The sequence below is a fragment of the Bacillus rossius genome, chromosome 1 (assembly GCF_032445375.1).
Source record: "Bacillus rossius redtenbacheri isolate Brsri chromosome 1, Brsri_v3, whole genome shotgun sequence".
Classification (NCBI taxonomy): Eukaryota; Metazoa; Arthropoda; class Insecta; order Phasmatodea; family Bacillidae; genus Bacillus; species Bacillus rossius.
In genome coordinates this window covers 271,538,891-271,554,869 of record NC_086330.1, presented here as the reverse complement: position 1 = coordinate 271,554,869, position 15,979 = coordinate 271,538,891, and the positions used below count along the sequence as shown (strand labels likewise).

At 38.6% G+C, this 15,979-nt stretch overlaps 1 protein-coding gene across 6 annotated transcripts in view; it reads right to left on the bottom strand.

Moving 5' to 3' along the window:
- LOC134527598 (kinase D-interacting substrate of 220 kDa) overlaps positions 1–15,979 on the bottom strand; it is a 354,998-nt gene that overhangs the window by 168,365 nt on the left and 170,654 nt on the right. The window contains exon 1 of one of the 6 annotated variants that reach the window (XM_063360422.1): positions 1,520–2,269. The exons of the other annotated variants lie outside the window; for them this stretch is intronic. Within the exon in view, the coding sequence (XP_063216492.1) occupies positions 1,520–1,612 (93 nt within the window). The 5' untranslated portion in view covers positions 1,613–2,269. Of the gene's footprint in view, positions 1–1,519; positions 2,270–15,979 lie in introns of those variants that run through there. 6 annotated transcript variants of the gene reach the window in all.

Below are 15,979 nucleotides of genomic sequence, written 5' to 3'. Positions count from 1 at the left end.
AAGGGCAATAAAAGTAATAACTCTCTTGGTAATTACAATATTAAATCCGTTTGTATTGCTTGTCAACTTTATAGATATTATCTAAGATTTTCGTCTGAAATCATTTTAGATAATAAAAACAATTATTACAAGGGGTTAAAAAAAATTGAGGATGGAATAAGGAAATAAATAAAACTTCACTACGATGTACGTTAACGAATCCATCCTAATTTTTATTTACATCTTAATATTGTCTAAAACTTTTGATAAAATATTTTTTTACATAAACTACCATTATTGCAAGGGGTGAAAATAACAAGGTTTGAAAGTAAAGAAGCAAATCCGTTATAATAAATCGTATGAATCCTAAACGTTAGCTAAAACTATGGCAGGAACAATTTTTGATGAAACTAATTGTTACTGTAAAAACAGGGGGTGAAATAAAAACATATTCAAAACTTCCTTAGTAACTTATCAAATCCGTTCGAATTTATTTTAAACCAACTTATTATCTTTAACCTTGGTGCAAAGCAAATTTTTATACAACCACGTTTTTAGTGCAAGGGATGAAAAATAATTGTTCAAGGTCAAAAAATTGAATAATTACCTTAGTTGACATAATATGTAACTCGTTATTTGCTATTGAATGCTCGATGTATTGAGTTACATAATATTTTAGCTGCATGGAAAATTGAAAAATGTATAATCGATCATTTTGTAATATTGGAGCACATAAATAAGTTATTATATAAAATTCTTAAAATGTTCCAGAATTTTATAGAAGTTTCCAAAATATTTCCAGAAGAAATAGGTTCTTCTAAATCTATCCACGCCTGTAGGCTGTGCCGAAAGGTATTTTTTCTTAAATGCATTTGATCAAATTTTTTAATTCGTTATTACAAAACAAACATAAATTAATGCAAAGAAGAGTTCTTAAATATAATGAATAATTAACACCGAGAGCTCGTAAACTTATGAAAAAAATATATCAGAGCGAAAAAGATTGAGAGAATGAGCTTACATGATCGTCATACTCAACTACATTTAAAACTGTGTTCGCGTGGGCGTTAGCACGTGTCATGTTAACTTTTTCAAATCTGACAGTTCTCGGAAGTAGTACCTGTGGTAGCCATTTCCCAGTGGTAGCCCATTTCCCAACTGTCACCTGAAGCTTTGTTTGTTTACGAACACTGAAAAACCACATGAAGTTGTTTACAAACAATGTTGACAGAACAGCAATGGCGGAAGGTTACGGAGAAGTACCGTCATTCTAGACCAGTTACACGACACAAGTCTGTACCTTGTAGGACTTCCTATCGGCTAACAATTACAGTCCAATGCTTGCCCTCCAGACTGTGCCAACTGGTGCACACACACGGTGTGCAGAGCTCCAGAACAAAACCACACGATTTGAAAACTGTGGTGTGTGTTAACGAAGAGCATCTAGGCAAAACGCTGAGGGCGGATGACTAGGTCTGTTTCCAACTGTTGACGGCTCTGCCACCTCCAGCACGCGACGAGGGGAGTCGCCTCACCGTACCTGGGCGCCGCGCCGCAGGAAGCTGTAGTAGGTGAGCACGCCGCCATAGGCCCGCGGCGGCGTGCGAGCCAGCAGCGGGGACAGCTCGGCCATCACTGGGCTTATCGGCGAGGCCCGGCCGGCCGTGAGGCAGCGCAGATAAGCCGCGTCGCCCACCAGCAGCTCCTCGATCCGCGCTCCTATCGTCTCCCGCGCTCCAGCACCCCGTCCACTACCGACTTGACGTCACTCTCACACCGTAGCCGGCTTACTATCATTACATGCGATCACTCATTATAATAACTTTTAATATTACTACCCATTTTACTATTGGTGATTTTTCTCAAAGACCATACAAGGGTGTATATTGGCAGAATTATTACATTACTACGGTATCTAATAATCCGCGGCTTCGCTTAAGCAATTTCAGGGTATTGCTTAGTAGTATGTTTTGGTATGTCCGAAAACTGGGTTCTGGGTGAGGTGCCGAGGTGCCGAGGTGCCGACCGCCATTTGGATTCTGACGTCACTGCGGCCATCTTGGATGACCTTGACCTTTGACCTTCAAATTTGCCTAAATTTGCCCAAAATCCCTCAAAAATCCGCCAAAAATTCCATTTATACGTGAGACGTGCCGCGCGCGCCTGGTGGATTACAAGGGTAGCCGGTTCCCCTCCCTCCTGCCCAACCACTCCCCACGCGGCGCTCTGTCTCGGCGCCGCTATCTGAAACCTGGCAGCTGGGGAGTTCCGCGTGTCACCACGTTAGCCGCCGACGCGTTTCTCGAGATTTCTGGCGTCGGGTCGGCGCGGAATAACGCGACTGGCCCCAGCCGCGCTCGCGACTTATAGAAGTGGCGCTTGTGCCTATATAAGCCCAGGACGCCAGCCTTCGAGGCAGTTGGGAGTGGAGTTGATCTGGGCGATTGTACCGCGGGTGCGGCGGAGTTTCGGGGCGATAGTCCGCACGATAGTGTCGCGGGTGCGTCATAGTTCCTCGGCGAGTTGAGTTCAGTTCCGGGGCTATAGTCTGGGCGACAGTGAAGCGGGTGCGGCGGAGTTCCGAGCGAAGTGTCGAGCGTAACTTCGACGAAGGGAAGTGCGACGGCGGCGGAGTGCGGCGACGGAGTACCGCGACGGAGGTCCACGAGGGGTGCTGCGGCGAGAGTTGCGCCAGAGGTGCGGCCCAGCCTTGTGTGCGGTGTGTAAAAACAGAGTGACTGAAGAATAAATATTTTTAAGTGTAATTGATTATTAGGCATTTTTAGAATATTATTTGTTGGTGATGTAAATATTGGCAATCATTAAACCGTGTAGTAAAATCTTTAATTGGACTAATTGGGCTATCCATTTACGAACCCAGTAGTTTTCCAACGACAATTATTTATTTAATTTTAATAGTAATCATAACTATATATATATATAAGAATCAGTGCGATATGTAAGATTAAATCTGAAAAAAAAATTCTTTACTACTAGGCAGGTTGTGTATACATATACCTACAGTAGTTTTCGACTCTGTAAAACAAATAACTCAATAAGGTTTGAATATGTAGGTCAATAAATTAAGTTGGATTCTGACTCACTATAAATAATTAGGCACTAGAAAATATGGTTTTCAATAACTTGGCAAGAAATATCAGGAAATTTTTAATCAGTTGGTTTTACACCATATATACACTTAAATTGTCCCAGTTCATAAAATTAATTGGCCAGTTCTGATAATTGTTTATTATTTATACTATCAATGACCATACAAAGATTTGTCAGAACATATATATGTATATAGAAAAAGGATGTTGATATGTATGACGCCGATAAACTCCGACGCCGTTTTACAGATCGCCATGAAAGTTGGTACATCGAGGTGTTTTTTCATGGAGAATGTTTTTATGATATCCATTTTTATTGTAACTCGTGTATCATTTATTAAATTTCATTTCATTTCTTTTCATTTCTTTTCATTTCGTTTTATTTCTTTTATTTCATTTCGTATCGATTCTTTCATTTAGTTTCATTCAGAGCCTTGCGATTAGTGACGCCACCTCGCTAGAAGCAACAGCGAGTGTCGCACTTATCATAGCGACTTACTAACACAAATACATCCCTGGCTAGGCGGGTCCCTTAAGTGAAATACAGAAGGAATAAAAATCATGTATTTAGAAATCACAGTAAATCTACGGACTTTACAACGAGGAATTGGCCTAATCTCGAATAAACGAAGAATTCTAACAGATAACTAAATCTTCGTATAAACTACGCCTGGATTCGCCTTCCGAGTTGCGAGTTCTGTTGTGAACCAGGTAGACAAGCACGTGGACTGAAAAAAGGGGCTTATTCCGTAGACTTGGCATGTTTCTGAATAGACTTGGCATGTTTCTGAACGTTTTATAACACCACAAGATTATGCCTGTGCGTTCATGCTTAGAGAACGTTGAGTGACCCTGTATCCGCAAGTTGATGAAGATATCCGTAAATTAACGAAGATCCCTGGGTATTTGGTAACTATGGTTCTTCGTTCATTTAAGATGAAAATTTTCCAAGTGCTTCTCGACACCGTTAGACGAATGCAACGACAATCCAGCACAGTGATGGCCATCTTCGCTCTTTCCGGGAGACAAATATCATTTTCAAAACTAATCCGAGAGAACAACACACTAATTTATAGTCAATTTTTACATAACATTTTTATGTCCTAGTATGTTCTTAACAGTGACTAATTAATATAAAATTATTATTGTTACGAACAAGGTCGCGACGCGCGCCAGGTACCCGGTCGACCTGGCGGCCCCGCACGGTCACTGACGTCACGCGCGCATACCTTCACCATCGGGGATTAGGTCGTACCGGTCTCGTCACCCCCTGCCCTAGCGCCCTCCTTACTCGGGGCTGTCATCTATCCCTTATCGGCCTGGGAATTCTTAGGGTTTACTGCGGCCACCGCGTGGAGTGGCGTGAATAGTTGCCGCTGTTCTGGATGCTTCGAGCGTCGGGTCGGCCCGGGATGACGCGACACGTCACAACCACTCCAGTCAATTCCAGAAAGACGCCTCACTGGTATAAAAGCGGCAACGCTGGCCTTCGCGACAGTTGAGTTCTCACAGGTGAGTTGAGTGAAGTGCGAGTTCGGCGAGCGGCACAGTCGCGGAGCAACGGGACCGAGCGTGTGTGAACGAGCGGCGCGAGACTGTGTGTGTGGACAGGCGCGAGGAAAGGGGCGAACCATTGTTAAATCTAGCTTCAGTGAGGGCGAACTGTGGAATCAGCAGACAGTGATTTGTCAACAGACATTAAATGTGGTGATTTAATTAGTAAGTAAATATCACTAACAAATAAAACTGTATGAAATTAATTGGACTATCCTTACGAATCGGTTTTCCCCACTCGTAACAGTATTTTGAAAATAGTATTTACAAAAAATGTGAGTGAGTCTTTCAGTACTCACCAGCGATGTGTAACATCTAACCTCGGTAAAGAGAAAATTCATGTTTTCTAATGGTGAAAATACACGTACAAAACGAAACACTAACACGCAATTTAAAGTATAATTCTTTAAAATAACGCCGAGCGTGATAAATATACGGAAATATTGTTTTCGACTACATTTCCGCACCCATTGCCGGGCAGCTACGTCGGCTATTGAATCGTTTGATTAGCACACGGAAATTTTAAACTATAGGTATAATGAAACGGCTCCGATAAAATCGAAAAAGACTTGAAAAAAAATACTAAACTCTGGCTTTGAACCTGATTTTCGACCAGATATTTTATAAATTATACTCACCTTGTTAAAATTAACTAAACAGTTAATACTACACAGTTTCCGTTTGACTTTGTGAACTTTGGTTAGCGATCCGCCGCAGATCGCAGCACCGTGGTTAAACGTTGCATTCACGAAATTACTCCTACCAAATGCCGTATACATAGAGCTAAAATGGTTCACATCAAAAATTAAAAAATATACATAAATATAAAAGAATTATTCATAAAGAATGTACTATACTTAAATGTATATTTTCAAATATTTTCTACTTAAAGAATGTTCGCGAACAACGGGGAATAAATTCAATGGGTAACAGGGAATGCCAAAACAAGCAATTTTTGTCAATGAACAGATGTCCGGAAAAGCAACCCTGCAAAGTTGCAGGCACGAACAGTAGCATGAAAATGTGGGTCGCAGCACCATACTTACTGAACCAACCCTGAGCTAAAGCCCACCCCACACGATATAACTTCTGTTATACCCATGGGTATAAAAATGTGTATAAAAGTTTGTATAGTAGAAGAGAAGAAAGTATTCGTAACTCCATATACACGATATCTAGAATGTTAAAAGAAAACCAGCCAACGCATTTTCCGACCAAAGCAAGCATTCTGAGGAAGGATAAACATGTTGTCAATTTAACCAAATATTGAACAAAATATTAAAAATGCAGCTGTTTATGTTAAAAATTAAGTAACTTGGTGAATAATTTTTTGAAATTTTATTCTTTTTAGTTCATTTGCAAAAAAATAACAAATTTGGTTTAGTATTTAAAAACAAATACAGAGCAAATAGGAACCCAGTGAAACAAAGAAACCCGCACATTTCGCATAATAAACTTAAATCTATCGCATTTGCATTTAGACTAACAAGGTGTGGGTTTCTATGAAGTGTTCGTTTATTTATTAATAATTTATTGACATTTGTTTTTGCTAATAAACGTGGAAGTTTTAATTTGGGAATTATTATTTTTGTTTAAATTACTTGAAACATTTAATTTAATTTTAAGTAAAAATAAATCTACCTAGTATGAAATAATAAAACCAATTGACTGAGCCATGTATTTAATAATATTAGGTATAGCAATAATATAAACAAATTGTATAAACACATATTTGCTTGAAGCACAATACGTATAATCCAGTAATCCGTTATTTAAATAAAAGTAAACAAAAAAGGTTTTGAAGTGACAAGGTATTGAATCACATTGAACCACAACCCCTCGAGCATCAAAACCGCGCGCTATACACTACGCTACCGAGACCTTCGTGTCTTAAAATTAGAGACTAAAAGTTATTAATACGTAATGATTTTTCATTTCGTATTTTAAAACTTGCGATTACTTCGTTCTATTATTATTTTAGTTTATCAAATCTATTCTAGGGTAGTTTTACTATCATAAGGTTTCATTTGGCATACCATTGCGTTTATTGCGTCCCCCTAATGTTTACAAAAGGAGCTATATAGGTATTTTTTGATTGCTACACGTGGGTCCGCCATCTTGAAGACTTCCGCTCGTGGGTATACCAGGAAAATAGAACACGTTCTACTGCGGTTTTGGCTTAATACTTCGGGTATGAAACAGAGCCAGACCCCTTGAAAGGGTGCTGGAATGTCACACGAGAGCAGGCGCGCTAACAGAAAACAGGCATGGAAACTGCTAAGGAAATGGACTATCGTGTGGAGCTGGCATTATCACCCACAGCTAAAAAAAATGCAACTGCAACACAGCCGACCACTCGCTGTGCTGCACGCCAGACTGCTGGTCGCTATTGCATTGGGCCGACTCTACACGTCTGCGCCACGCTCGTCAGCTGCTTGCCTTGGAGCGCCTGACGTGATACTTCACGGCGCACAGAGAGCAATAACGCTTCAAAACTGACATAAGTTCAATATTTTTGTATCTGATAGGTAGTATCAAGAAAAATCAATACAATCTTTGTTAAGTATTTCTTTACTAACACAATTGTTGTATAAACGTGAAAATAATTCACGAAGGTAAAAATAATTACAATATCATCTCCTTTATTAGCACTGTCATCACTGTCACCGTCATTATCATCCACATCATCATTCACTTTATCCATGAGTCTGTAATCTTTGATTGAAGGTTTCATCATTTATAATACTTATTGTGGAAAGTATGTAGCTTTTTTGTTTATCATTTTCACTTACAACAGATAACGGGATCAGAACCAATGTTTTAAATAGTATTGGTTTTCTCTCGATTGCCCTTTCGGAAGACATGTTCTCTGTAATTATTGGTCATTGTTATGAGCTTCTTGTGCTTCCTCTATTAATTTTTATATTGGTAACGATTACGATATAATTTCAGCCCCGATAATAAAGTATTCATGCAAGGTCGGTGACATATTACGCCATAGGTATCTATCAACAAAGTATCTTGCTGTATCTTGGGCAAATATAAATATTCCTCATAAATTTCGTGTCACTATCATAATGATATTAATTTGGTAATCAGTTCATTATATAGTTTTTTTATATTCAAAGGAACTTCTGTGCTCTCAAAGAAGCGTCTTGCTGTGTTTCCGTCATTTGTATTGCCGAATCCTGGTTTAGGTTTATCCACAATCGAACAATTCTTTCTAATTAACTTCATTTAGTGAAACAATTTTCTTATATTTTCTCAAGCTTGCCGCTCTTTAATTGCCAAGGCACAACACATTTAACATACGAATCCACCCTTATTAACTGCTTGAAATTAGTGATTTAATCTACATGCCGCCATCAAACGAAATATATATTATGACCTAAAGTAAAACCAATATTTCTTAAAATGAATAAAATTCTATTCATTACATTATGTTCGTTTCTTCACTTCTTCCGTTAATAAATTTAATTGTTCTTCAATTTCATAATATTCCGATTTAGTGTTTCGTTATTCTTGAAAATCGTATAAGTAGCAAGAAGTAGCAAAAAGTAGCAGGAAATTTTAGCAGCTCTCACATTTGTTGGATAAACTCACTTTAATAAACCAAAAATCTAAACTTGGCCCCACTTGGAACATAACCAACAATCTCTATACTATTACACAAAAAAAATCATGTAATAATGTTTAGATTACACATATTAACACTCCATACCTGAACTTGGATAATTCATGACAGAATATTGAAATACTTGAAGCAGTAAAACACGAGGTCCGTGTGAAGTGGTGGCTGACAAGTCGTTACGCTGAGGGCTCTGGTCGGGAGAGGCACAGTCCTAGTGGCGCGACAAGCTGGGACATGTCAGTGCAGGTCAAGTCCTGCCCCACTGTGTGTGTTTAGTTGGGCGCGTTCCGCTACTATTCGCGCCTGCAACTTTACAGGGTTGCTTTTCCGGAAATATGTTCACTGAAAAAAAAATTGCTTATTTTAGCATTCCCTGCCATCCATTAAATTTATGCCCCGTTGTTCGCGAACATTCTGTTCATGCGAACCAAGATGGTTAAGAAGTTTTATGTACCGCCATCTTGGATTTTTCCATCTTTTTTTTCTAGAATTCCTATTTTGAACTATTTATCCCGAATTTGGCATGTCAAGGCATAAATCCGTTATCTCCCGGACCTTCTATACCTTGTTGCAACCACATGCATTTACTTACAGGGTCTAGTCTGTAAAGCCAGCCCTATTGGATACCCATTTCCTTAGCAGATTTCATACCTATTTTCTGTTAGCGCACCTTCTCTAGAATAGATAACATTCCAGCACCCTTTCAAGGAGTCTATCTCTGGGTGTAAAAGTTTTCTAACACGAAGAATTAGCCAAAAAAAAAAAAAAAAACTAATAGAACGTGTTATATTTTCCTACTATACCAAAGAGCCTAAGTTGTTAAGATGGCGGACCCGCGTGTAGCAATACAACAGATTACTGGACTATACATATTGTGCTTTAAGGAAATATATATTATTTTTTATATTATTGCTATATTATTATTAAATACATAGCTCAGTTATTATTATATAATAGGCAGGCATGTATCGTTTATTTTTACTTAAAATAAAATTATATGATCACAATGAATTTAAACAAAACAATGTATTATCTAATTAAAACACCTACGTTTATCACGAAATAAAATTCCACAAAAAATTAATGAAAAAAACTAACATTTCATAAAAACACATACCTGTTAGCATAAATAAAAATGCGAGGTGGTATTCTTTCACTTTAGATTTAAGTTTATTATGGGAACTGTGCGTGTTTCTTTGTCTCACTGTTTTAACAAAAATTGTAAGTTACAATTTCTCAAAGTAAATAGTATAATAAGTCAGTAATCAAGTAACATATATAAAACATGTTAATCGGTAGCACTATTTACTATTATAATGAAATTAGCACAATTAATACTGTTACATAGCTAGATGAACTGTCTTATTAATGTAGTATTATAAATATATCATAAATAAACTACATTATAGCAAACCCAATTTCCCTTGTATCTTTTAAATTTTATATTAATAAATTTCGAAACTAACCAAACATTGAAAATTCTATATTGCTAATTTCAAAATGTCTCTGTATTTGTTTTCAAATACTAAACCAACTTTATCATTTTTTTTCAAGTAAACTGTAGAACAAAATTCACCAGTTTACATAATTTAAAAAATAAACTGCTGCAACTTTCTTTTTCACTTTTTTTTCAGTAATTGCTTAAATGGACAGCAAAATGTTTTCCCCACCCCTATATGCTTTCTTTGGTCGGCACCTTCGTTGGCTGGTTTTCTGTTAACGTTCTAGGTAACGTGTGTATGGAGTTCTCTTCTGCTATACAAACCTTTATGCCCAATACAACAGAGGGTATAGCGGGTGTGGGGTGGGCTTTAAGCGCCGCGAGGAAATAACTCATTGTTTCGCGCGGGCGACTATACAACTGTCACGACAATCACACCAGTTCACAAGTGATTACTTCAACAAGGAGACGAAGCTAAGTCCTATGCCGTGTCGACGCAAGCAATTTAGCAAAGAAGCTATATTGTAAGCGGTGCCAAGATATTTGAAGTTGCAAGAAAGATGGCGAGGCCTGATCCCCCTTGATGCACGACAGGTTACCTGATGAACTACTCTCGAGGCGGGTCGCGGGCGCTAGTGGGCCATCACCGGACCGGCAGAAGGAAAAACACCGCGCACACGTTACCTGTTATTACACGAGTGATTTGCTAGGCGCTAAGTCATTCGGAACGCAATCAACAAAAACACTTCTTTACTCGGGAAACCATTAGGTACCGTTATCGAACCTGACGAGCTGTGGGCGTTGTTGCAACGAGATAAGTCCCCGCGGCGGGAACAAAAGACTCGTGTCGCAGGACACTCTCAAGGCTCCCCGTCACACGCCACGTTGATTTGTTGTCATGTTCTCCGTCATTGCTTTCATTTCAGGACTGTATCATCCCTCGCTATTGTTATTCTGTCACTAATATTTTCAACGGATATTCAACAAGAGTAATATACTGGACGTATAAAGTCGCTCAAGTTTTCATTATCAACGCTTCCAAGACTTTCATGTTACGTAACACTTCGTGAAAATCTGATGACAATATTTGTGACATAACAAAGAATGAAGGAAGATATCTTGTAAAAATTTACAGAAAGTAATGACGAGAAAATGAACACATATCAACACAGCGTGCGAGACCAATCTTCCAGGCTGGATGTGCTTTCTCATTTCAGGTTTTTGTGAAGATTGTTTAAAAAATGGACTAACAAAGCAAACCAAATTTCCCTGACTTAAACCTCGTCTATATTTTATCACAGGTTATGTTTCCATACAAAATGAACAAAACCAATTTTTGCGCTACTTTCTAACATTGACTTAGTCTGAACGTACTAACGGATTCACCAATATCTGGCGAAATTGTTTACACGGAGTAACCAATAGCCTGGAAACTATGCACAAAGTGATGTTTCTATATCACACTCCGAGACTACATCAATGATTGAATTCAGCCTCAAGGTGACACAAAAATACGACTCTTTTCAAAAATGCTTGGCACACCAGCATTACAACATAAAGACTGAAACCAAATATAACTTGCATGGCAGAGTTAATGTGTTAGCGATACATGTTAAGCATTTTACTAACAATTTTATTCGAATTATCTTACCTAACATATAATTCCCAGAAATAATCTATTTCCTGAGATGGACACTCTGGCCTAGAACTAGTTTCCTGCCGCACCGGATGGCTGGGATAGGTCTACCGTCAGGAGGCGTGTACCTGAAAGAAACTCGACCAATCACTGCCAGATCACAATTAAGGGGTAGTTTCCCTAATATTTTGCTTCAATGATTGTGGTTTTGCTTATAATTTCCGTTAAATACACTAAGATAAGAATTATTTATAAATGATTTTATCGATTAAATAGGTAAGTGTTTATTTAATGAATTTAAGAACTTTAAGGGTTATTTATATTTCGATACTAGCATGAACTAATAGTATGTAATCGGGTGGTATATAGTTGAGATCTACTTTCAGTCTCATTCCTCCACACGCTTCAACAGCTAGCGCTATCACGAGCCCAGTGACATGTAGGCATCCGCTGAGCCGGGCCACACTGCCATTTCGTTTGGAAACATAACAACTGTGCTAGCCCGCCAAATATTTCGCTAATGTTCCACCACCTATTTCAAACAATTAACTTTTTGGGCAGAGGGGGGAAAAATTCTCTACTTTCACAAAATATTCCTTTGAAAACCAGCTGCCAAGAAATGGTTTTTAATACCTACTACATAAAGATATTGTAACTTTGTACAACACATAACTATGGTTATTTTGCAAATATGAAATACTTTTCTCGGTATAATACTAAATATTTCTTACGAAGACTGGCACATAATTTTATATTTTAATTAATGTTTCATTTCAGCATATTTTTAAACCATGGAAAAGATAATCGAATATTCAATAGTTACACTTTTTTTTGCTTATTAATGTGTTTAGTTAATACTGGAAAGTTATTCAGGGAACGGTTTACAAATAACTTTTATACATTGAAGATACTGAGAAAAAAAAAAACAGGTAAGAAACCGAATCCAATATTTACTGCGAACACTATTATATAATGATACAGTTGTTTTCATGTAAATGTAAAAATGTACGAATATCTGTAAATTTACATTAATATTTCTGTTCCATTAAAAAAAAATTAAAGTGTACGACATTAAGTCGACGAACGAAATTCCACTCACCAATCTCACTTCAGGCAAATTTCTTGAGCTTTACCTCTTTTCCCAGTCCCATCTAACATTGTCCCTGTATTATCAGTCGATTTGACAAAATTACATATATTACAATACATTTTATTATATATAAATTAAATAAAAACACATAACATGCAGAATTGACTATAAAATGTTTTTCTTATTTGTCGAGAAAACTGTCAAAAACAGTGTCATTGCGGGCGCGTTGCTGAGGTTCCAGATTCTCAATTTGAATGTCTGACTAACAATGCTGTGTTTTATTATTCATTACTGCTTAATTTATCAGGGCAAAAATTTGATTGTTTAATATGCTTCAATATTTCACTTTGTCCAAGCATGCAGCAAGCCGTTTCTTATTGGCTGCCCGTTCCGCACTTGGCTCAGCCAATGAGGAACTACGTACTGCAATAAAATACAATACATCTGTCACTCGCTTACAAATAATTACATCACGTAAATAAGCACCCCTTCCAATCATAAATGTACGTGTAATTTCTGTGTACAGTGGACTAAAGCATTCTTCTCACTACACCTGGGTACATATACGCTGTGCAGAGCTTCAGAAAAAAACACGCGATTTGAAAACTGCTCAAGATATCATAGTGTCGTCTGTTTACAAAATGCATTTAAGAATGCGCAGAGGTTGCATGAGTAGTTATGTTTCCTTTTTTAAAACTATTTTTATAAATGTGATGGCTAAAACGCATGTTTTCAGAATACGTTTTAGGCATGAAACACCCGATACAGATTCTTGATGGCACTCAAGGGACTTGCATTACACATTTATCATCATTTCTCTGCCATATAATGTCATGGTTACCACCCAGATCTCGTAGTTGTCCTATGCACGTCGAGAAGACTGCGCGCCAGCCCACAGCCTTGCGCTTAAAGGCGATACCGCGCTAGAAACACAAGCGAGCTTCGCACTTATCTCGTCTCACTAACACAAATACACCCCTAACTAGGCGGATCCCATAATTCATTGAAATACGATCCGCATCGAATACTAATTTCCATTTTAAATAAACAAAACTGTTATGAAACTTGTGGTTATGTGTTGGAGCGCCGCTTGTAAACAAACGCACGTGGCATTGTTGACATCCGGCTGGAGTCGGCAAACAGCTGGCGCGCAACCATCGGGCTCCACCATTGGCCGGGCCACGGGGGCCGATCCCGTAACTATTCGCCAGTCGGGGAAAGGGGCGGACTTTGCCTTCTCGGGGTCCTCCCGCTTGCTCCACGCGCTTATCCCACTGTAGTTTCTTTCCCATCTCATCGCCTCTCATCGCCTGTGATGCAGTTAAAGATCCTGGTACCTCAAAACCCAGCTGTGCATCCATTTATGGTTTAGCACATTGAATACGTTTTGGTACATTCAATTATTTCTCACGATATCGCCTTAAAGCAGAAACCACACTGTGTATTACAAAGAGAAGAACATTACTATAAAAGGGGGAGAAGTACGAAACAGTTACTGTAGTTTTTTTTATTAAGTTCTAAATATTTAAACATCGTTTAAACACTCTCAGGAACATAAACATTTTGAATACATTTCATATTATTTTATAGCCGTATTCTTATCATTGTAATGCACAGTGTGGTTTTTGTTTAGAAAGCAATAATGTGTAAAATACCTTAATAGCACCACATAGGATTCAAAATTCATATAAATTAACGACGCGAGGGTAGGTTTTTCACGCCATGGTGCCTTTTTTATTTAGGACTTTTTCTGACAATTTGACTATGTTTCGTCTGAAACGTTACGTGTTATTACATGTTATGAAATGAAATGTCTAATTACCAACCTAAAGGCTTAGTCCACAAGTCATGTTCATTAGTTTCCATTTTTTTTCATAACTTTTATTTAAGGGCTATTTTCCAAATTTTAACTCGATACCTGTCTTGCATTTGTTGTTCAGTCACAAATATATTTTCAACGTATATTTACTTGGTATAATATAGTGGGTGTAAAAGGTCGCGTGAGGTTTCGAGATTATTATCACTTGCGCGCCTTTTTTACATCCATTATATTACTCCAAGTGAACAATGTTCAAACCGTTTGTGACACAGCAAAAAATGAAGGAAGGTAGCCAGTTAAAAGAAGAAGAAAAGAGCCCTAGAATAAAAGTATTGACGAAAAATGAAAGGAACCAAAATAAACTATGCGTGTGAGACCGAGCCTACAGGGACCAGGTAATTGACGCGTATGAGAGACGGAGAAAATCCACGGATTCATTTCGCGACAGGTTAAAATTAAAATGCATGCACCTTTAAGCTGTTTTTGCTATCGGGTCACTGGAGGTTGCTGGAGGACTCTGGGCCTCACACAGGCAAACCAGTCAGCAAGCAATGAACTAGCGTTACCAGCTCAACTCGAGAACAGGGAGGACTGCGTAGGGCGCGGAGGGTTACCTGGTTGGACAGCCGCAGCGAGATGATGCTCAGCGCCTTCAGCATGGCGGCCGAGGTCCGTGGCGAGACGCGAGCGACGGACCGGAGACTGAAGAAGGAAGCCGTCTGACTCGGCCCGCCGAGGGATCTCCCCTTCCCCTGCCCCCCACCCTCCCCCCTGCCGTCGCCGCCGCGTGTTCGGCAAGACCCGCCCCGCGTCCAAGCCGCGACGAGCGAACAGAGCCACAACTAGTAGTACCTTCTACCAGATAGCAGTACGTTTTATAGAGCTTTAATGTTCTAGTACGATCACCCACGGATCTAGTACTTTTTTTTTAAATTTAAAACGCTATAGGAGAGCAAATGTTACCTCTTTCAACAATGTTAGTCAAACCTGCTCTGCGCCGTTTTTTTTTTTTTTAACCGGAACAACCAAAATAACATTTTCAGCTGTGATTTAATTAAGAAAAATTGCAAACTCATTTGATTAATTGGGCAACTTTTCACAGAAAAAAAAAATTATACAGAACATTACATACTAAATCAATAAACGTGTCAAGTGTGAAAATTACAATTATGACATTTGTTGTATTCGAGACTTCATTGGCTTGACATGATGAGTTCTTTTATAAGAGCGTATGAGTAAAAGAAAATTGTTTTATACACTCTTCTTAAGATCTAGTATCCTTTCCCTGCCAAAGTTGGTACTAAATATTTTTGCATGGTTGAGAGCCTGGTCCGTTACCGTTGGTTTCCACAGATTGGCGACTAGAGACATGTCCCTGAGCAGCAAACACTACCGTTACACACTTGAGCTGCGTTAGTTCGTTCTGGCGCCAGGAAACATCACGATTCTGTCGAGCTCTGAAAATGATAGGATTAACACCGATTCCTGTATTCTACGCCCGAGGCCACCAATGGTTCACGATTTTCCATTTTCGTTCTGAATGATCAATAATCCTCGTAATAATAATCACCATCGTAATAATCATTACCATCGTAAAAATAAAAATTGTAATCATCATCATAACCATCATCATATTTATCATCATCACATCATCACCAACATCAACAAGATCTTCCAGCCTGCGACAGGGTCAGCACTCTTGCCACTCCACCATTCCTC